Source organism: Pestalotiopsis fici (assembly GCF_000516985.1).
Source record: "Pestalotiopsis fici W106-1 unplaced genomic scaffold PFICI_Scf_3, whole genome shotgun sequence".
Taxonomy (NCBI): domain Eukaryota; kingdom Fungi; phylum Ascomycota; class Sordariomycetes; order Amphisphaeriales; family Sporocadaceae; genus Pestalotiopsis; species Pestalotiopsis fici.
Genome location: NW_006917093.1, coordinates 2,142,711 through 2,164,423, shown reverse-complemented (window position 1 = coordinate 2,164,423; position 21,713 = coordinate 2,142,711). Strand labels below are relative to the sequence as shown.

Genomic DNA, 21,713 nt, shown 5'->3' with positions numbered 1-21,713 from the left:
ATCTGTAGGGATTAATAATAATCAGATACTTGAAATCCGGTAGCTTTCGTTGACGAAATTTGATAGAAATCTCTCATGCTATAAATCCAATTTCCTAACTTGGCCAACTCTCCTAACACTTGTACACACAATCCATGAGGTACTCTTATCCCTTTTTCTGAAAAACAGTCTCCTCCAACTCGTTTCCACCAGCCGTCCGCACCTTGTCTGCGCCTACCATGACAAACGCCACCCGACAATCCTCACTGCTTCGATTACTCCAACAATGACTCGCACCGCCCTGAATCAAAAAGTCGCCCTGCCGCAACGTCTTCCTTTCTCCTTGTTGCTTTCCTTCTTCTCCGCCGCCGCCCTCGAGCTCCAACACAATCTCACCCGCCAGCACGACGCCATAGTCGCGCGTCGTGGTGCGGTGCGGCGCCGGCGCCGAGAACCCCGGCGGGTACGTGACGACGGAAAAGAGCACTCCCTCGGGGGGACACCGCGGCAGCGAGCCGGCCAGGTCGGGGCCGGGGGTCTGGTTAGAGGCCGGGACCGAGGACTGCGCGTCGAGCACGGCAAATGATGGGCCCGCGGGACCAAAGTGGTGAATGGGCTGGACCGTGGTATCCGAGGTGAAGATGGAGGTTCCGTCTTGGGTGTGGCCCGTGACGACTACACGGAGGTCTGGTGATGAGGATGACATGTTGTTGTGAGTAATGTTAATAATGTTTATTGGATAATAAAGCTGGGGTTTGAATTTTGATGGCGAGCAGTGTAGCTTTTACTTGTGAGAATGACGTAGAGGTGAATTAATATAATGAACCAGGTGATCAAGATGAATGTATGACGGCAGATTTCATACTTTATATAAATTAGATTAGGTATGCTTTGTTTTACAAAGTTAACAAATATTGGTATCATGTAAGCCCAAATCCACCCATCTCAGCGCCGAACGAAACGGGTGCCTGGCTATAATCTTCCTCATACCCAGGTGTCAAGTCCCCTGCTTACACATGGTACATTGAGTCGGAATATGGTAGTTCAACTAGAGGTCGGAAGCTGGCCCAAACGATACTACATCCGGTATAGCCTGGTAATCCTTTGAATCCTTTAGCTAGCAAAAGAGTTTAGAAACATTACGCACATCTGACAATTCCCCACTTGGGATCAGGAACGATCGGAACTTCGCGTCTTGAGAGTCCCGACTTTGCTCGTGAGTAAGCACACGCCGAAAGCCGTTTCATTCATGTGTTGGATACGAAGATGGGCGTAGGCAGCAACGTGGTGGTAGTATCTTTCAAGACTGGTAAATCAAGGGCTTCTAAGTCTATACTTCTAATTCTCCCATATCGCTCTTCGCGTTCAAACTCCATCTAAGGGGAAAAAAGGAAAAATTCCAGTCGCTCTCCAACTCCATATCTCGTATGAGATCTTGATTAGATCAATAATATGAAGATCATATTAAAGACAAAGAAGATTAATTCATGTCTAGTATTTGGCCTCGGATATCCTCACAAAACACTTGGCAGGTTTGGTAGTGAGACTGTCAACAGCCTCAAAAGTATTGAGCTCTTCTGGCAGCGAACCCAACTCCAGATTCCAAAATAGCAGCGTCATGAGGATGCGGAGCTCGAGGTACGCGAGACGGCGTCCAAAGCAACCACGCACGCCATTGCTAAACGTCAAAAAGGGACCGGCCTGCGAGTCAAAAGACGACTGCAAAGTCTCGTCGTCGTCCTCAGTCTTGAGCCAGCGCTCCGGCACAAAGGCCTCGGGGTCCAGGTCGTCCCAGTCGCCGCGCTTCTCCGTGTGGGACCGCGAGCTCTCGCTCCGCACGGCCTCGTCGACGGCGAAAGACGGCCGCGCGACGCTGGCGCCCATGGTGGGCATAAAGACCTGCGTGCCCTTGGGCACCCGGTGGCCCAGCAGCGTCGTGTCGACCTGGGCCTGGCGGAAAACGCCGAGCACGGGTCCCGTCAGCCGTAGAATCTCCTCCATGACCGCCTCCAGGTACGGGACCTGCGCCTTGGTGATCTCGGCAACGGTGGGCGAGCGCTGCGCCGCCGCGGCGTCGGCGTAGGTGGCGCGCAGGGCTGCGCGGAGCTTGTGCTGAATGTCCCGGTGGATGGCCATGTGTTTGAGACCCCACTGGAACGAGGTGGCCGTGGTTTCGTGGCCGGCGCCAATGTAACCGTAGAGTTCATCCTTCATGTAAGGGGAGTCAAAGACGGGAGCCCGGCCAGCCTTTTTGGCTGCGTTAATCTCACGCTTCACCATGTGGTCCAGTGCCGACTTGACGTCCTCGCCAGCCTCGGCGCGCTTAATGGCTAGGCCGATTTGCTTCTCGAGCATGCGCGCTTTGGTGGCGTAGGCCTCCTGCATGTGTGGTTTCCGGTTGTTCATCTTGTGGAATAGACCAGGTAGAGGCGCACTGATGGACTGCCCGACGGCGTCCTGCTGGACCTGGTGAGAGCGGAGGTCCTCGTTGGGCAAATGGTCAGGGAAGTGTACGGGAGCGTCCTTGCTGTCGGGAACCTGGCCCTCCAGATCAGTCTTGCGCACGATATCGTGGTACAGCTCCGTCATGCTCTGCGAGTCACCCTCGCCGAGCGCAACAATCTTGATAATGTCAAAGGTCATGACGTGAATGTCCTCGTCTGCCCGAAACGGTCGACCATTGGCCTTTTCCGCCTTGAGCTTCCACAGATCGATGAACTTGAGCGTGTTGCGGTGAATCTCGGGAGCAGAAACCTGTAACCAGATGAGCTTATGTTTTTCGATATGAACGTTGAGAGCCGACTTCTTTTGCTTCTTTTTACATACAGTGTGCAAGAAATTAGGAGTCATGAGATCCTTGACCAGTTCCCGATTTGCCTTGAACCGAGGACTTGAAGTCTGCATGCCAATGTGATGATTCGGAATGACACCGCCGAGGGCGTCGAGGTTGCGGCCGCCGCGATCGAATTCCTTGCCTCTGCGGAGCAGAATATCCTGGGCCTCGCGAAAATCGGAAAGAATCAAGATGGGCTTGGCCAGCGGCGCGAGAAAGACTTGAACCAGCGGACTGTTGTGCCGCCATGGTTGCTCTCCCAGCCAGGCCCGCGGCCTGCCCCCCTTCTTCTGTAGCTCCCTGACCTCAACCACATCGCCTAGAATTGATTTGACAGCAGCTTTGTTGTACGGAATGCCTGGCAGAGGTTTGGGCAGAGCCCACTGGTAGGCTAAATATAGCAACGAGAGCAGCCCGACAACGACGGCGCTCACTGCCAGAGGCAGCTGCGCCAGCGATGATACGGCAGCCGTGTCCGACGACATGTTTTCTCTTGGGATGCTGTCGCCCACGTTTGAATGTTTGCCGATTCAACCCTTGTGAATGTACTCTGTAGGCCTCGGTAGCACCAACACTGACGACACGTTAATAAAGAGGCGAACAGAGAAGGCCGGCCGTGTTTCTTCCCATCTCTCGCGGCAAATGGCGTGATCTATTCCATCCCATATATGCGCACGCAGCAAAATTTCGCCAGAGGGCTCTTATTTCTTTCTTGGGTGCCCCCCTGGCCCTGGAGGATATCGGATGCTAGCATGCAAGATAGGCAACGTGGGGTCTCAATTTTGGATCCGCCCAACAGCCGGGCCGCAGGATACGGCAAGGATCCAACAGTTCATCGTGAGTCCGGTGGGGTTTTGTTTTAGAGGTCGCCAGTCGACCTTACTTAGGCGGGGATGTCTTTTCTGATCAACCATTGATCGACTTTTCAGAATGCTAAAGAGATCATGATGGCTTGACTCTTGTCAGTACCAAATGTGTATGTATGCCCGTCTCCTTATCCTCGTTATCAAGACAAACTGCATCCTTTATGCAGGCGCCCAGAAAGATCATGGTCGAGATAAAGCTGACGATGAATTTACCATTTTTAGTTAGTGGCTCGCCTGGTGTCTGTTGGACATGGATGATCATCATACAAAATCGAATTGCCCAGAGTGCCAAATAGGACTTTGGTCTCCACTAATACGCATATATTGACAAAACACATCTTCGTGGTTTCCGATTGGCCGTATTACTCGACGTTATTGACGTCCTCAGCCTTGGAGCATTTAGACAAGGCCAACCCACGTGGTCAAAATCCTATCAACCTCGAAATGTGGTTATAGCTAGTTGTTCTCAGCAGTATTCTATGGATAATACTACTCAAATACAACTCCATGTCCATCTATGTATGCTGTGGTGGTCGCAGCGGATTAAGACATAAATCAGAAGTCAGAATAAACAATTGACCATGAACTCGATCCTCTCGCATATCAAAAATGAATTAACCATTATGAATACCTAGACGGCGAGAGTTATCCATACACCTACGTCCGTATTGCTCAAGTAGAGAACTCTAAAACGAGGTACTGCATCGGCCCAGCATATACCTCCTTGGGCACAACTATCGCTGCCAATCCATATCTAGTCCTTTCTATAGAGACACAGTTCTGGCGATGCAAGATAACTCCATCTACTGGCCACAGTGTGCAACAATGCTATCCTTTTTACACAATAAGCCAGAATCTTTCATATTGCTTTGCCCTGGCGTATGACGTATACATGCTTGATTCATGAACCAGCTCTGGCTATGGTGAAGGGTTCGAACCGCCAGACTACTCCATCATCCTTTACCTGTATCTGGTCAAAGTATCATCGGTCGAGGCGCTCTCGGTAGCAGATGTGCCAGTCTCGTCAACCTTCCGCTGAGACGACCGCTTCTGCTTGAGCCCTTTTTCGCTCTCGTTACTGTGGCAGCGGTCCTCGACATTCGAGGTGTGAGCGCAATCATTCACGGCGGCTTTGTGGGTTTCATGACAATTAGAGCTGTTTGCTATGTCTGTTCGTCTTTACTGTTGCTGCCTCGTCGTTTGACCTTTGATTCCGGGCCAATCTAAGTTTCCGAAGCCTACGGCGATGCGTGTCGGTCACGGCCAGGACTCTGCTCATCAGAATCCTCGCACATGTTGACGTGCTGTCCTTTGATGGATTTGCCATATGAGGTTTCTGATGTGGAATCCTCTTCTGAATGTTTAATTGTCTTGGGGGGTAACGTGATGCTGCGCCCATCCTGGTGAGGCCGGTCTTGAAGTTGGGGTCTCATCACTGGTGACGGGCGAGCTCTTTCCAGAGCCAAGATGGACAACTGAAGCTTTGTCGTGCCACTAATTCGACTGAAGCTCGCGTTGGATCTTGCCGACCTCGTTGAGGAAGCTCTTAGCATTTGCGGGGTTCATCTGTGTTTTACATTGTTAGTGAAGAATTCAGCAGGTGCCTCGCCAAAAGAACGTCGACATACCTTTAATTGGACACTGATGGCCTCGCCCGCCCCTTCAATGGCAGTAAACAATACGCAGACAGTCTTGTTCATAGGCTTTTCCTGGAACGTCATGGCAGGTATAAGCGTCGTGTTCAGAATGACCTTGTGCGTCGAGTCCTGTCGCATAATAAGTCGGACGGATTTGACATCTCCATCCTCTAGGCTGGAAGCGTCGAAACTGCCAGGAATGGGCAGCCCATTGTCGTCCGTGTCGATACATTGAATTGGAACGTTGACCTTGAGGTTGCCGGCACCGCGTTCCTTCCAGGCCGTGGCTCCCTTGTCCAGATGAAAGATCTTCGCGCGAAGCTGGAGGATAGTAGCCTCACCCGCCTCGCCATTATCTACCGTCACTATACAGCCCGTCAGCTTACATGACTCAGGCAGCCTCTTCAAACAAATAAAACTTACCTCGCTGGAGCTTTGTCTTCTTGGTGTCACTCTCACCCTCTTTCTCATCTTTGTCTTGCTTGTCGGCATCGCCTTGGGTGGTGCTGGCTGCATCATCTGCTTCATCTTCTCCATCCGAGTCGGGGTCACTATCCGGGGCTCCAAATGCCTTTGCGGGCTTACTGCTCTTGAGAGATCCGCCCGGCTGAGCAAACGAGGTCAACTTGCTGCTGCCAAAGGTGCTGGTGAAACCACCGCCGAAAGCACTTCCCCCAAAAGGTTTGGAAGCTGCGCCAAGTTGTCCAAATGGCGAAGAGCCATTGGCTGCGCTGCCTGAACCAAAGACCGAGGGTGTGTTTGACTTGGATGATGCCGAGGCGCCAAATGGCGACGGCGATGCCGAAGCACTGGCAAACGAGGTGAGTGGCTTGGCACCGGCAGCCAGGAAAGGAGAAGAAGACGCCGCTGCAAATCCTGAAAGTCCCGAGCTCTTGAAGGCAGAGTCGGAAGTAGTAGTGGGCTTCTCAGTGGGTGCCTTTGTCTCGTCTGGTGTGTTTCCACTGGTCGATGTGGTTTTGGGCTCAGCAGAGTCCTGGGCACGAGTTAGTGAGGGGCCATCAACAGGCGACATGACATAACCCAGCTGCGAGAAGTGCTGGATGTGGGCTAACGATTCTTCGTACCTTGGTCTCGGCAGCGTCAGCCTTGATCTCGCTGGAGATATCTCGGTGTCGTTTCTTCTCGGGCTCTAGTCGGTCTGTTCTGCTCAAAGCAGCAGAGCCATTCGCGCCTATGGGCGAAACGTCGCCATTTGGATCCTGGGCGGGGTCCTTGTTGGGTTCTACCTCGTCGTGCGCTCGCTTCTTCTTAGGCGACGAGAGCTGTTCCTTTAGCTTGTCGTTCTGGCTGTCGGGAACGGGCAGCTCTAGGGTTGCCTTGTCGCCGTCGGCAGAGAGCTTGGAGCTGGCCTGCAAGGCAGACATGGCGGAAGCAGCGTTGGGCTCTGAAATTCTGGTGTTATCAAACTCTTTGCGAGTGGTAGCGGTGTCGGGATCTTCAGCTGAAGAAGGCTTGGAGCGATCAGCCGGTGAAGCACTCCTTGTAATATCGGGCGTCGAGGCTTTGTCTGTCATTTGGGCGTTTGGGAGGAGGGGTTCTGGTCGTGTGCGCGCAAAGAGTGCAGCAACGTCGTCTTCCTGAGTGGATGCGTCCCGATTGTTGCTCGGGTAGTTGAACGGGCGATGAGTTGCTGTGTGGTCTTGGACAAGGAAAGCGGCGTATGTATGTGCGGTGCGGTGCGCTGCAAGGCAAGGCAAGTCGAATGTGCGGTAACCTGGGAGGTAGGTGGTGGTTGTTTTTGGCACAGTGAGGACGAGGCCTAATCGGGAGTTTCTCGCGGATGCGATTATCCTCTTGTCTTCGCCCTGGTCGACTGGGAACTTTGCGAAATTGAGAACAGTGAAGAAGGTGGGGTAGCTTTTTTTCTGAGAAAGAACAATGGATGACGATGGGCTTTTGGCGCCAAAGGTCTAAGTCAAGCACGGTTCTGTTACTTATCCTTGTCTACGTGCAGTCGTTCTGTGCTCTTTGAATCTATGTCTCTTCTGAGATTATCGCCGAGACACGAGTGTTTGGGTCGAGGACAGGACGGCAAGTAAAAGTGATAAGCGAGGACGGAATGGAACAGTGACTGATTCAACTGCAGAAGCGATATTGAAGCTGATTTTTCGGCTCCTCCTCATCCAGCGTCTTTCCTGGCTGGCAACTGGGGTTCATTGGGTCTGTCTGGGTTCCTCCGTAGGTACCAGCGACCCGCTAATCCACGGCAGTCAAACGGTGTTTAATGTTCCGTTCTGCGCAAACCCACAGGGGCTCCAGCTGTCGCTAGGGTGTATGCCTACCTGTCATCCACGCGGTTCTCCACTAAACAACTCATTTTTTTGGGCATTGCATTGCAGTATCACAGGCATCTGGGGTTCTTTTGATGCTGAACATTGAACAATGGATACACACATTAAGGTAATACTAGGTAATCACTTGCATAGAACTTGCATTTGCGTGACATCTACAGAGTGCACGTCAAAGTTTGCACATGAACCGAGCATTGCATGGAAGCAACTTACAACTTCATGTGGGTTTTTGGTTAACAAGTTGAGCTGCCCTTGTCTGCAACGTTGCTCTTCACCTTTTGCTCGTATCAGCGTTTTGTTCCTGCATTCCGTGAGCGTCTCTGCTATTTACGTTGTCCCATACATCACCTCGGTGAACGATCCCTTACATGATTGAGCATCTTCAGTAATGCAAATGACATGTCAACAATTCAAACAGTGCTCGTTGACCCACGTTAGAGTCTTTGTCCCTTCCCTTCATGATATATATAATATTTTGACTCGTCACTTATCATGGAGTATTACTCCGATCTAAACAATAGTCGAGGACATAAGGGTTTCGGTGTTACATCATGAATCACCTGTCCCCTCTCATTTGGAAACGAATGATGACTACTAGGCAGCAGATAAAATATATTCATAAATGATGCACATAAATTTCAATCTCGCACATGTAGATGGTTCAGTAATGTAGTTTGGCCTTTCTTGAAGAAAACTCATCCTGAATGAACAAACTCGTCAAGGACCTTGTTGAATGCTTCAGGGAATTCCCAGAACGTAAAGTGGCCGCCCTTCTCCTTGCCAAATAGGTGAAGCTTCGAGCCTGGAATCTGCGTATGCATCCAGCGCGATGTGTCTTGCTGGAGAACACTGGCTTCGCCTCCAATGATCAGAGTCGGCACCTTGACCTGCGGCAGTACCTCTCTCCAGTCCCTAGATACCAAGTCCTTGAACAAGGCGAGCGCGGCATCACTGGGCATCTTTGTAATCTGCTCCCACACCCAAGCAAAGTCTTGCTCGCTGGTCTTGTCCGTGAACATGCCCCTGATGACGGCTGGCATCACACTGTCGAAAGCGTTGGATATCTCTTCCAGCTGTCCTTGGGTGAAGACGCCACCAAAGTCCTTTGATTCCTGCTCGGTCCAAGACGGGTTAATCAACATGCACGGCGAGCCATCGACGGACACGAAGCGAATGATGCGTCCCCTGGACTCGGGGTGGAATTTCCAGAGGGCCCAGGTCATCTGACCGCCCAGGGAGTGGCCAATGATTGTGATATCTTTGAGATCAAGCGCATGGATTAGAGTATTGAGGTCGCTTGCGAGGACTGGTACTATAATACATGTTTCCGATTAGTATATCCTATTTAGTATCGAGTACGAGCTTCTCATGACTCCATAACAGCATGAGAAGGTAAGTTCTATAACACAAAATGTCAAAAAGAATCTACGCACCAGTGTAACCAGAGGTTGGTTTATCCGACTCGCCATGCCCACGATAATCATATGTCGTAACTCGAAAGTCCTTTTGAAAGTACTGGACCTGGCTGCTCCACTGAGCTGCTGTCTGTCGCCAACCATTCAAGAACAAGAGGTTTGGCTTTCCAAGTTCACCGCTTTGCGTGTAGTTGAGGCGGACACCATCCTCCATTTGTAGGAAGTGTTGGTCGGACATTCTGCTGGATATGGCGGCTCGCGGTAAGGCGTGACTTTGATGCTTGCAAACAATCTCCTTGGTTAATGTGAATTATTTTTTTGAGTGATCATGGCATCTCTGGAGAGACTTATATACTTGAGTCGCCGGATGGACTCGGACAACGATACTTGTATAATTCTCATGTGCCAAACTTCCATTGTGGATTCTAGTATTGCTACTGGCATCCTATATTGAGTCTGTAAAAATTGATAATCTAGGTAGCCCGCAAAACTGCCTGCTCGTACAAGTGCATACCTCTGCGGATAGGAGTCAAGGGGATGTAGCGTCGGTGGAAACCGCACAATTCGGACAAGTCGAGCCAGCTGCCCCACGATCTCAGCGGAGGAACTCTCTCCTTCTACATGTTCCGGATTATTAAAGCAAGAGTAGACAACTTCGGGGTACGGGACCATTTTGATCAATCCATATTTCAGTTTGCGAGGTCTGATTTATTGTTGCAAGATCTGATGATCACAACATTAAGAATCGGGTCTTGTATTGCAACATCTGAGCAGTTGATTTGTAAGTCTTGATGATTCGGCGTAATTCAAACATTTAGTGTTATTCTCACCCTTAGCGTCACTGGAGAACAGTTGGCCAACGTACAGAGAAACCACAATACCTAGCCTAGTTCACAGCAGGCGCATCAAGAGCAAGTCTTGAGGTTTCCACGTCAAACCGTCAAGTCAGAGTATTCATGGCTTCGAGCCAGATGTCGTGTTCAGTTCATTGGTAAAAATGCATGAAAAATTCCTCATTGACTGCAATCTAGGGAAGACATAAACTCTGACGTCCCGTCCTATTCGACTCTCTTCCTTGCCTTGACAGCAATCATCGGTGGATTATCAAGAAACACCTTCCAAAAGTCCGGATCTTCTCGAGCAGAGGGCATTTCCTCAGCAGGAATTAGCTGAACATCTTCCAAGCCGTACTTGGTGTGGTATTTCGTCGAGCCACTGTACGAGCTCTCCACGAGCTTGGCATCAAAGTTGATGGGAGGGTTCGTGCCCATGAAGAAGCGCAGACTGACGCCGCCCGGGATATCCTGAATATTGGTGTACCGTATCCCGTACTTGTCCGTCTTGCTCAGCGCATCGGACCGCGGGTCTCCGCTGCGAATCCCGACGAACCGGCCGCCTGGCTTGAGGTGGGCGTCAATATTCTTCCACATGCCGTCCAGGCTCTCCTCGTTCTCGGCGTGGTCAAACAGCCAGTTGGCCATGACAATGTCGTACTGCCCGGGCAGTAGCCCGAGGCGGTCCAGCGGCTTGGACGCATCGGCCTCGAACCATCGTGTCTTGTCCCGTCCCAGCTCCCTTTCAATGTCCTTTCCCACGTTGAGCATCTCTGCCGATATATCGACAACGTCCACGGAAGCTGCGCCGGCTTCCAGAGCTTGACGAGCACGCAACCCCGTACCTCCGCCGAGGTCTAGGACGGTCTGTCCAGTTGCATCACCGAGTGCGGCACCGAAGAGTTGGATTTCCAGTTGACCATATGGTAGCGAGGGATATTCGTCATTATATGCCTTGGCCTGGGCATTATACTCTTCTTTCACGGTATCAAAGGTAGCCATGTTTGGTCTCTTGGAGAAATGCAAAGAGAATGCAATGTTTCAACTATAATGACAGCTATATCACGCAAAGTTAAGCTGTGTTTACTCGGAAGAATATTCCCTGGATCCAACATTCTTTTTGAGTCGCAATCTTTCCCCGCCTTTCGGTACGAGCCCACTGTTCTTGCCGACCTGCAGTGTCACCTCGTGTATGTTCATGCATAGATATGGATAGATCGCAAGGGTGTGAAAAGGTCTAGAGCATCGACGACCGTTTATTTGGAGGCTTTGGATCAATTTATAGACTGATCGTTTGTGAATACGAAATCATCAAGAGGTGTTGTCCGTGGAGGCCATCTAATTGGTATCTTATCTTGAGAGGCGAGAGATACATTGGCCGAGTAGGCTATAAAGCAAACTGTTCTCATAATTCGAATCAGAAATGAGATCAAGACTTTTCTGGGTACTGCTGCTTTGATCGGTTTGCAAAGACATATTGAAGTATCTAACTAGTAAGGCCTCGGCATCTACTATATCTCCCTTTGTTATCTCCAACTCAACAATCCCAGAATGTAGTGTGCATATGATCATGCATCTCTGAAGAATTATTATGTAAGATGATACTTTTCGGACCCCTGATTCCTTCTAGGTCAGACTTACCATTCGAGTACGAAAGGCTCGGGCCGTTTAACCAAGTGATTACAGGTAAGGGACTGATGAAACTAGGTCTTAATGTCAGCAGGTTAGAGGGTTCATCGATCCATCACTTGGGGGTGATGAAGTAGACGATGTTACTAGAGTTTGATATGAAGAGGTCGTACCAAAAAGGTTTACGGGCATAACATTGGCGAGCTACTACCACATCTGATTTATTTCGCAGCCGAGGATGCCACATTCATTTGATATTCGCCACCAATACTACAGATCAGAAGCTGAAAGCCTCGATAGTTCGATGATGCATACATGACGGGGACAAAATATGGTTGGTCCAAACTTCATTCCCCGCGTTTCGGGCTCCATGGCATTCGTACAACAGTGGGCAGATGCTTGTCATGTAGGGTGGGTAAGAAGGTCTCTAGCTACATAATGTTAATCCTCGAGTCAAAAAGAACGCATCCCCTTCACATCGGCAGTTTATTCTTCAACAGCATCAATCGACATGTATACTATCTTTTGTGTGTGATCAGTGGAATGAAATGGCGCACCACACAGCCCATCACCACCGATACTTTGCGAACCCAGAGGAGCTACTTACAAATTTCGAGGAGCACAAGGAGCTGCTGGCCAGCCTGGACCGCATAAATGTGTTTAACCCACCCGTCCATACATGCTCAACAGGCTGGGAGTTCCACGGCCTATACACTGGCCCAACGTCGGTCGCGTATTTATTCTACCGACTCTCTTCCGTCTATCCCGGTCTTGACCTCAAGGACCAGTCTCTGCTAGATTGGGCAAAGGAATATCTCGATCTTGGCAGTCGGGTCGATCATAAGAGCCCGACACCGAGCCACTGCGGCATCGCCAATGAGATACTCGCCCGTCTGGCCCTCTCGGCCGCTATTGAACAGGAGACGAGCTTTGTCGAGGAGCTCTGTGCCTACGAGCCCATCATCAACTCGAGCAAAGACGACGGGTCCAATGAATGGCTGTACGGACGCGCCGGATGGCTCTATCTACTGAGACTCTGCCGCGCGGCGTTCCAGCAAAGTGGCACCAAGGCCGAGACGACATTGAAACTGCTCAACAAGACGATTGACAAGACGGTGAGCCGGATTCTGCGCGTCCCCCAGCCCTGGACCTGGCACGGCTCGCAGTACCTGGGCGCGGCGCACGGGACCCTCTCGGTCATTACGCAGGTGGTCCTGTCGCGGCCCACGACGGCGCCGCCGCTGCAGCTCCTGCTGTCGCGGGTCCTGGACCGGCAGTTCGAGAGCGGCAACTTTCCCTCGTCGGTGCCCGGGAGCGGACATGACCGACTGGTACAGTTCTGCCACGGCGGGCCCGGCTTTGTGCTTTCTCTGCGCTCCCTGCTCCCTTACTTCTCTGGATCTCTCGGCGACAAGATGCGCCTCGCCATTGCCCGCGCCCAGTTTGATGTCCGCGAGCGCGGCGTCCTGCGCAAGGAACCCTGTCTCTGCCACGGCGTTGCTGGCAATGCGCTGGCGCTCGACGATGATGAGAGCTTCCGTGTGTTTCTGTCGTGCATGGCGACCAATTCGATGAAGAAGCTTGGATGGATGAAGGAGAAAACTAGGAACGAGGAGTCTGCTAGTTTGTATACTGGCGAAGCCGGGCGCGCTTGGGTTTGGGCAGTGGCCGAAATGAATTTACCTAGGACGTGTATTGGATATAATGATTTATAACGGCACGGAATTTCCAATACCGTGCCTTGTTTTGGCCAACGATCATAGTTTCTTATTCGATGAGGGAGGTTTGTTTCAATTAATACCTGTAGGCGTTGGGCGCTTAGCTGTACATTATTCTTGTTGGACATGAACATATGAAGCCGCTATAATCCAAATGTACACATCCCATCGGGTTTCAGTACCACCTGAAAGTAACTCATTTATTGCCTGACTCGGATGTGCACGGGCATTCCGTCTTTCGGATGCACTGTTCCAGTACCAACACGATATAGCCGCTCGCCCTTCACCATAGGTTTCGAGCCTGTGTTTCCCCTAGTAAAATGTCCTGTTAGTTTCTTACACAGAGCCCAATGATTATGAAGGTTGACTCACTTCTTCGCATCCCACTTGTGCCACGCTTCTTGAACGTCAAACTTTCTGGCCATCATCACTGCGACCAAGCGTAGCTCCACAAGTGCCAATTCCAGTCCAATGCAGTTTCTAGGACCCATAGAAAAGGGCCTCCAGGCGTCCTTGGGAGGGTAAAGGGTGTCACCTTCGGTAGCAAGCCATCGTTCCGGGAAAAATTCATTGCCCTTGACCCAAAGATCGGCCCTCGACTGAATCGCTGGTACTCCGTCCCAAAGTGCAAAGCCGTCGGTGGGATACTTGAAAGGTGAACCGGGAGCTGTAAGGAAAAAGTCCGCCCTTCCCTCGCGCACAGTTGCGGCCAGCGGGTACAACCGTAGTGTCTCCTTGATCACTGCCAGGGTATATGGCAGTGCATATAATAGATGCGGGGACTTGAGAATGACCTCGTGTGCTTGATCGACGTCGGGCCCAAGCACCGCCGTGTGCTCGGCGCGGAGCTTCTCGAGGCAGTTGGGGTTGTCCTGGAGACTCTTGAACATCCAGCAGAGTGTGGTCGCCGTTGTGTCGTGGCCAGCAAAGAGGAAAGCTTTGAGATTGCTGAGCAAGATATTAATAAACTCCTCGTCGGGTTTTGCTTGGGCTTTCGAGTCGGCTTCAACGTTGAACTGCTTCAGCGCCAAGTCGACAATGGTTCGTTTTCCCGAGCTTCGAGACTCGGACTGAATGCTCTTTTGAATATTCGGCACAAAAAAGTCACGCATCACCTTGTTGTTCTCAGCGATAGTGAACGATCCAAATGGGTTGAATGCATGTAAGAAGCCTCGTGCAGGATTTGCCATCCGACCCATTTGCTCCAATTGTGCCAACAGTGCCGATTTGAGGGGTGTATCGGTACCTAGGGTTTGCTGGTGAAGCCGTGTATCAAGCGAAGCGCGAATGATTATGTCAAATGTCAAGTTCATGGTCCTTTCTTCGAATTGGAATACCTCGCCCCACGTTCCGTCCTTGCCTGCCAGCTTCTTGAGGCCATCAATAAAGACCAGCATCTCCTCGACCAGCTCTGGCAGGAGTGCTGTAATGTTACGAGGACTGAAACCCTGCTCACCAGTTAGTAATTATGGAGGTGGGAATCAAGTGATGCGAGCCAGTTCCCTACAGGGTTCAGCCTTGAGCGCCAGTGTTTCCATTCATCTCCTTCCACAGACACAATGTCTTTGTTTGCAGTAAGGGGAGTTAGATAGACGGTAGACGTCCTGGATTTAGGTAGACTCTTAAGCTGCGTATACTGCGCTGACACGGCTGGATGAGTGGTCATGATCATGGGAGAATTAAGGAGCGGCCAAAGATCCAGGTAGATGACGGGCGGGATCGTTTCCTCGCCTGGGAAGAAGCGGGCAACATTGTCCATGAACCAACATTGCATATTGTAAATATTGGCATCTTCGGGGTGGTCCTTGCGAAACTCGCCCATGAATATCAAATGACCAAATATCCATGAGTGAGGTAGTGTTGGAGCGCCCTTTGCCTGCATATCTCGGACAGTTTTACGAAGTTTATACCCATGATGTAACCAACGTGCAGTCGACTGCGTGACATAGGCCACAACAAAACCCAGGGCAGCAAGCCAGAGGCGCGACACTATGAGACCCAAAGTTAGTCATCAGTTCTGCATATAATCAATTTCGTGATCGTTCAGTATGTTTCAAGCTTTTGCCACATTTGCCACTCATCGCCGTTACGAGATTCTTTCCAAGATGCAGCGAATCCTATCCTGCAAGGTCCGCTGAAGATGATTGTGCCATTTGAGAAATAATTATACTTACGGTCAAAAGTCAACATCGTGCAATTGGTTTGGCGAGAGCATATGGCTTTTGAAAATCACAAAGAAGAGGAGCAAGGTAGTGTAGTGTGCTACTGGGGTCAACTAGATATGTACGTGTACCACTCAGCTCGTAGCGATTTCCTATCGAGTGTATGACCTAGTTATGGATATCTCGCTAATAAAATATGGGCCAGAGACTAGGTAGTGCTCATTGCAACATGGCTGCAAACGACGCCTAGATATCTAGCAGCCTGCAGTAGAATCCGCAGTGACGACACGTTTGGTGCCGAGAGGAAGCAGGAGGGGGAGGCGAAAGGCAATTGTAGCCAGGAATGAAGCAAGTCGAATCCGGCGCCTCTTTAGTGATCGAGCACTAAAACTTGGGGCGCTTGAGTTCGCTGGTACACTAGGTTCAAATACTGTACGTCAACAGTCACCAAGGAGCGTGGACACTCGAATGAGCCTTGTATATTTCTGCCCAGAGGTACTTCGTATTGACCTGTTGCTTTCACCACATCTCAGTGATTACAATGGTGTTTTTACACTCAGCTCATACTGCTCGGTATATGATCATCATGAACCGTAAATGTAGTTTATTCACAAATCGAGGCCTTATTGGCCCATGTCCCGAGTATCTTTCTCTCTTTCTCTATGTGCAGTCAAAACGCCGTACAACTCCAGATCATGCCAAGATACAGTTGGACAGCTCGAGTCCTTTTCATTTGCCCACCTCCGCTCAGAAACCGTAAATACCCACGTAAACCCAGACACCAGCAGTGCACAAGTAGAGGAAACCTATGTACAGGGCCAAGAACTGAAGCTCGCCAAGCTTAGGGCTCTAATCTTTCTTGTCCTTGTCGCCAGTCTTGGGGGGCTGCTTCCCTTCCTTGTGCTTGGCCATCTTCTCACTCATATAGCGGATGGTCTTGCTGATGCCGGCAGTGAAGGGTCCCTTGAGCGTTTGCGAAGTGCTGGGCCAGTTGATGGTCTTCTTGATGACTTGTCGCACGATCTTTCTAAGCTCCTCAGGATCATCCTGGGCAATTCGTTGCTCAAAGCCACCACCTTGCTGGCGTTTAAAGGACGTGGTGTCATCATTCTTGCTCTCCTCCATCATTTTGTTGAACTCCAGCTGAGGAATCTGGAACTTCTTCTGATACTCAAAGTATAGCTTGGAGCGGAAAGCCTTGGGTAGGCGACGGACCATGTTACCTCGCTTGACTGGATCCATATCCTGACGAAGCTTGAGGACATCCTTGGTATCCCAGATCCAGTTGTCCTTCTTGCACGAAGGATCGTCAAACTCCACGTTGGGGAGAGAATCGATGAGAGGAGCGTACAGAGCTCGGAAGTTTTGCATGTTGTGGTCCACAATATTTGCAACCTTTCGCGGGTTCTCGGTTGGGAAGGCCATGCGCGGATCGCCCAGATAGCTGATGCCGGCAATGGTCGAGTAAAGCTCACGCTCGGTAAATGAGCCTGGTAGAAGAAGAAGAGCGGTGCGAAGAGCCGAAAGAAGGTTGATTTGGTTGGCCATGCGCACAGCTGGGTTATCACGCAGAATCTTGACCGGCTTGTGCAGACGGCCAGACAGATAGAGCGTGTCCCACTCACGAAGATCGCGCTTCAGAGTCTCCATATTGACAACGCCGTACTTGACAAGAATTCCATCGACAGTCACATAGGTGTTAAAGTACACACCAGCTCCCCACTTGTCCTGAACCGCAGAGACAGCGCCTGAACCGAGTGATGCGAGGCCCGAGTAGTGATCACGGTGCTGCATCATGTTCAACGAGTGCCAATGCTGCGTGTGCGTGACACCAAAGATGAAATCAATCATCTTGGGAGATCCATTCTGAGCCTTCTGGACAGCCATGGGAGCCTTTGGGTGGACAGCGCGAATCTCGGCTTCGGTCGCAGTGCCAGTTCCCTTGGACTGAGGGAAAACACCAGAACCATAGGCAAAGGCATACATGATGGGAGCACGGAACTTCCAGGGAATCTGTCGCAAACACTCCTTGAACTCGCGGTCAATGACAACATGCTGATTGACGCCAAAATTGGTGTAGGGGAGCTCCTTAAACTTGGCAATGTTGAAATTGGCCTCCTCTTCCCAGTCGTAGTGGGGAGGCTCTTCCGACTCGTCGTAGGCAGGGGGCGAGCTTGAAGAGGCTGGCTTCTGCTTGCCAGACTCGTCTGCGGATTTGCTGGCATTGGTTACTGCATCAGTCTTGGTTTCCTCCTCTTGCTGTGCCTTCTTGGCCAGATTGGACTGCTGATCTCCGCCTTCAGCAAACTTGATAGAGGTCGAGGCAAAGGTTCTCGAGTGGGCGCAAGGCGTGGAAGCTAATAGCGGACGGTATAGGCTCGAAGTCATAGGCAAGCTGAGGCGCATCGCAGCTCCGGCGCTACCGGTAACGGGGTTTGCGCCAATGGCCCGGAGCATGGTGATACTTTGACCACCTCGAGCTCCGGCCGAGGCGGCGTGACGCATAGCAGCGAACGCCATATCTTGAGCGATGCTGCGATCGTGTTGGCACAGGTGGTGGTTCCGTAATGAGAAGTGGTTGTTCGAAGTTGTAAGGTTTGGGGAGGTAAATTGGTGCAGCAAAAGCTGCTTGGATTTATGATGCCACCAGATCAGCCATAAATGATTGCGCCCCGGTCAATCAGGACGCACAACAATGGGTTTGATCACAGAGGTGCAAAGAGACAGCCCACCGGGCAACGTGGAGACGAAGACAGATACTGGAGGGGAATGTGAAGCTCCAGAGCAAACCATCGTCAGCTAAGCTCGTCGGCAAAAGAAGAGCTTCAAGGCCGAGCGACGACGCAGCTAGCCACATTCCCAGGGCCGAGATTCACCCCTGGTCCACATGCCACATCCGATACGTAGCCAGGCACTGACGTAAAGCTAGAGGTTAGATGGAGGGTTCCCCGGCCTCTTGGAGGGTCTCAGTCTCATGACAGGGGTGTTTAGCTATTAGATCATACACGTAGGTATGAAGCTCAGTGCTCTGCCCTGGCGATCCAGTACATGATCGACAGATGCCGCATTCATGTGGTCATGGAGGATAGGTCTACTTCAAAGAGTACCTACATAGATATTTGCAGAGGGTGTTTCTTGGACAGGAAACCAGAAAATACAGAGATGACCGGACAAGATGCCATGCGTTCTGAACACTGATGTGCTTATTTGTGTCCCGTCGTGTCGGAAATGGAATGGCGCAATCCAGCATCACTCACTTGAGCTTGTCCTGCCTTTGTTTGTCGCAAATAATCCCAAGCAACTGTAGGTTCAAATGATGTGTTTTTGAGATAACACTTGTTCTCTTTTCCTTGAAGATTAAAAGACAACATCAGCGACATAATTTTTGAGTCGGCGAAAACCTTGGGCGGGCATAGAGACAATTCCAGCTGGTACCGAGGCTCCAGCATTCGTGTGGTTAGTAGAACAGAACTCAATTTAGGTAGGTCCCATAGCGGCTTTTCCCTCGCCGAGCGACCTAAACTCACTAGGTTAGATTGGGGCAACTGGATGGACAGATTCGGATGAAAGTCACGTGAGAGGGAGCTTCCACCAAGCTTCGATGGCTAGAACGGCCCACAACACTGCCCGACTGGTCACCAAAGCTCCAGCACCAACCAGTACTAGTGGATGCAGCTGCTGCCACTTGGGCCGGAGCCAAGAACAAACCCCGGCAGCATCCCCAGGCCACCCGAAATCAATCAAAACAATTCAAGGTCGCTGTCGATGCCGGACCTGCTCCAACATGACGGCAGATACACCTGGTCGAGTCTCTTCGGCCAGAAAGAGGCGATCAATGTCGGGCAATCTTCGTAGCAGTGCAGGCGGGACGGGCATCCCCCGCGCACAATCATCTCTGAGGGTCTCACGGGTAAGTTTGGTTCACTCCCCTCGCATGCTTCAAAGTAAACAATCGGCAACTGCCGTCGCAATCTTCACTGGCCAGCAGCCTCGAGTTCTGAACCATCAACTCATCCCCTTCGTCTCAGGTCTCTTCCTATCGCGCCAATACGCAGCCTCAATATGATCTAGTCAGCGGTGAAGATGCGCCGAATCATCAGAATAGTCGTAACGGTCCAAGGCAAGCTCAGACTGCCGCCGGCTCGGCGCGCGCATCCTCACACGAGAGTTTCAAAGAAAACATGGCGCCTCCGGATGCTGAGCACTACGAGACCCAGCGAAAGCAGATCGAAGAACTCAAGGCTGAACTTGCAACGGAGCGCTTCAAAAGTAATACTTCGGTCCAGGAGACCGAGATGAAATTGCTGCAATATCAAAATGACGTGCGCGACGCTCAACGAAAAGCCGACGAGGACTTCAAGCAACGACAGGCTGCTGAGGCGGAATACCACAGACTCCAACGGCAGATTGAGTCCGTACAGACAGAGTCAACCGAATACAAAGAGAGCTGGTCGCGCGAGAAACTAGCACTGGAGAAAAAAGCACGGGATGCAGAGGATGAGGCCCGGCTCTTGAGAGAACAGCTAGAGGAGCTCTCGGCAGCCAAAGACGAATCCGAACGCATCAATCAGAAGAGATACATGGATATCCAGTCGCAATTGACGAGTCAGAACCAATCAATCGATGAGATCGAGAAGGACTCGCAAGCCCGCGAAGCCTTGCTGCAGCAGACTCAAGAGCAACTCGCAGCCAAGGACAAGCTTGTAGGCGACCTGGAGGCAGATGTCTTGCGTTTGAAGGCACAGACGGGCGATGCCGATACCATTGCTGTCATCAAGCGCGAGCTTGCTGAACAAGTCGCACACATCCGGTCGCTGGAGGCGAAAACGTCAAAACAGCATGCGGAACTCAGTCATTTACGACAAATACACAAGGCTGTCGAGGTGGTCGAGGAGGAGAAGCGTTCGCTGCAACGCAAATTAGAGGCGGCATTGAGCCTCGAGGCCGAGCTGGCCGAGGCCAAAATTCAGCGAAAACGATTAGAAGATGAGCGCTTAGCCTGGTCCTCGTATCTCCAAGACGCCAGTGAGAATGACGGCATCATGGAGTTTGACTCCCCAGAAGCCGTCGCTCGGGCCCTCGTCCAGGAGCGGTACAATTCTGCCTCGTTGCTGGAGAAATTGGGCGAAGTTCAGCCACAGATTGCTGAACGCGATGAGATCATAAGGTCTCTGGAGAACGACAAGCTAGGCCTCGCTGATGAAATTGAAAAACTCCAGACGGCAGCGGTGCCTCTTTCAGCAGACAAGGCGAGGGCGAGGAGTGAACGTCAACTATCTCTTGTCACCAAGGAAGTCGAGCATCTTCGTGCACAACTTAAAACATTCGACGCCGAAGACGAAACATTTGAGCCAGAAAAGGTCGATCATGACCGAGCAGAACGCATCTCCCAATTGGAACGCCTACTCGACCAGTACAAATCCGAGATCCAGAATCTGCATGCCGAGCTGTCGTCTGTGGAGGCCTCGGCAAGCCAGAAAACACCGGAGCCCAGAGTAGGCAACAAGCGCAAGAGTACAGAGGACCCTGAGGCTGAGCAGATCGGAGAACTCAACCGCAAGCGGCGGCAGCTTGCGGACGACTTGTCCAAAGCCCAATCTGAGCTACAGGTCTTGCAAAAGGACAAGCTAGTGTTAAAGTCACGCCTCCGAGCAGCGGAAGCCCAAAACAAGACACGAGTCTTGTCTCTGAGGTCTAATCCGACTTCGGACTGGGAAGCTATCAAGATGCGCGATATTACTGCGCTCAAGGAAGAGAACAAGCAATTGCTAGCGAAACTGCAAGGAGTCAGTCGCAACTCGTCGATACCTGTCATTCCCGCTACTCAATTAGCAGCAGCGAAGCGAGAGGTGGAAGAAGCATTGCGAGAAAAGGCATCTGCCGAGAAGAAGGTGCTTCGGCTCAAGCAAGTATGGGCAGCAAAGTCCAACGAATTCAAGGAGGCCATCTTCAGCACCCTCGGCTGGAAGGTCACTTTTATCCCGAATGGCAAGATGCGTGTCGAGAGTGTATTCTACCAAAGCCAAACCGAGGAGAACGAGAACAGCATCGTGTTCGACGGCGAGCGCGGAACCATGAAGGTCAGCGGTGGTCCACAAAGCCCATTCGCGAAGAAGATTCAAGATCAGATCCAATTTTGGGTCAGAGAAAAAGGCTGCATCCCCGGTTTCCTCGCAGCTCTGACTCTAGAATTCTGCGAGAATGCCAATGACGAACCACCCAAGAATGGCGGTTCATGAGCTAGGTGATGGCACAGCCGAATGTCAATAGCTGAGCCGGATTATGGACTTGTACATCATTGATTGCACTTTACGCGTTTACGATACCTA

General features: G+C 51.2%; 9 protein-coding genes across 9 annotated transcripts; 2 read left to right on the top strand and 7 right to left on the bottom strand.

Annotated features, from left to right (window-relative positions):
* Positions 1 to 145: 145 nt before the first annotated feature.
* Positions 146 to 685, bottom strand: PFICI_04790 (uncharacterized protein; the record flags this gene model as incomplete). Its single annotated transcript, XM_007833371.1, has 1 exon — positions 146 to 685. One exon carries the CDS (start codon positions 683 to 685, stop codon positions 146 to 148), a length of 540 nt encoding a protein of 179 aa, XP_007831562.1.
* Positions 686 to 1,470: 785 nt separating this feature from the next.
* PFICI_04789 (uncharacterized protein) lies at positions 1,471 to 3,297 on the bottom strand (the record flags this gene model as incomplete). Its single annotated transcript, XM_007833370.1, has 1 exon — positions 1,471 to 3,297. One exon carries the CDS (start codon positions 3,295 to 3,297, stop codon positions 1,471 to 1,473), a length of 1,827 nt encoding a protein of 608 aa, XP_007831561.1.
* A 1,875-nt stretch (positions 3,298 to 5,172) lies between these two features.
* Positions 5,173 to 6,850, bottom strand: PFICI_04788 (uncharacterized protein; the record flags this gene model as incomplete). Its single annotated transcript, XM_007833369.1, has 4 exons — positions 5,173 to 5,244; positions 5,307 to 5,680; positions 5,739 to 6,309; positions 6,401 to 6,850. 4 exons carry the CDS (start codon positions 6,848 to 6,850, stop codon positions 5,173 to 5,175), a joined length of 1,467 nt encoding a protein of 488 aa, XP_007831560.1.
* Positions 6,851 to 8,322: 1,472 nt separating this feature from the next.
* On the bottom strand, positions 8,323 to 9,280 carry PFICI_04787 (uncharacterized protein; the record flags this gene model as incomplete). Its single annotated transcript, XM_007833368.1, has 2 exons — positions 8,323 to 8,939; positions 9,061 to 9,280. The coding sequence occupies 2 exons, from the start codon at positions 9,278 to 9,280 to the stop codon at positions 8,323 to 8,325; spliced, it is 837 nt and encodes a 278-aa protein (XP_007831559.1).
* Positions 9,281 to 10,100: 820 nt separating this feature from the next.
* Positions 10,101 to 10,877, bottom strand: PFICI_04786 (uncharacterized protein; the record flags this gene model as incomplete). Its single annotated transcript, XM_007833367.1, has 1 exon — positions 10,101 to 10,877. One exon carries the CDS (start codon positions 10,875 to 10,877, stop codon positions 10,101 to 10,103), a length of 777 nt encoding a protein of 258 aa, XP_007831558.1.
* A 1,175-nt stretch (positions 10,878 to 12,052) lies between these two features.
* PFICI_04785 (uncharacterized protein) lies at positions 12,053 to 13,219 on the top strand (the record flags this gene model as incomplete). Its single annotated transcript, XM_007833366.1, has 1 exon — positions 12,053 to 13,219. The coding sequence occupies one exon, from the start codon at positions 12,053 to 12,055 to the stop codon at positions 13,217 to 13,219; it is 1,167 nt and encodes a 388-aa protein (XP_007831557.1).
* A 203-nt stretch (positions 13,220 to 13,422) lies between these two features.
* PFICI_04784 (uncharacterized protein) lies at positions 13,423 to 15,412 on the bottom strand (the record flags this gene model as incomplete). The annotated part of the gene is made up of 4 exons (XM_007833365.1): positions 13,423 to 13,534; positions 13,595 to 14,670; positions 14,730 to 15,211; positions 15,397 to 15,412. The coding sequence occupies 4 exons, from the start codon at positions 15,410 to 15,412 to the stop codon at positions 13,423 to 13,425; spliced, it is 1,686 nt and encodes a 561-aa protein (XP_007831556.1).
* Positions 15,413 to 16,233: 821 nt separating this feature from the next.
* PFICI_04783 (uncharacterized protein) lies at positions 16,234 to 17,904 on the bottom strand (the record flags this gene model as incomplete). Its single annotated transcript, XM_007833364.1, has 1 exon — positions 16,234 to 17,904. The coding sequence occupies one exon, from the start codon at positions 17,902 to 17,904 to the stop codon at positions 16,234 to 16,236; it is 1,671 nt and encodes a 556-aa protein (XP_007831555.1).
* A 1,264-nt stretch (positions 17,905 to 19,168) lies between these two features.
* Positions 19,169 to 21,623, top strand: PFICI_04782 (uncharacterized protein; the record flags this gene model as incomplete). The annotated part of the gene is made up of 2 exons (XM_007833363.1): positions 19,169 to 19,294; positions 19,413 to 21,623. The coding sequence occupies 2 exons, from the start codon at positions 19,169 to 19,171 to the stop codon at positions 21,621 to 21,623; spliced, it is 2,337 nt and encodes a 778-aa protein (XP_007831554.1).
* Between the last annotated feature and the right edge of the window lie 90 nt (positions 21,624 to 21,713).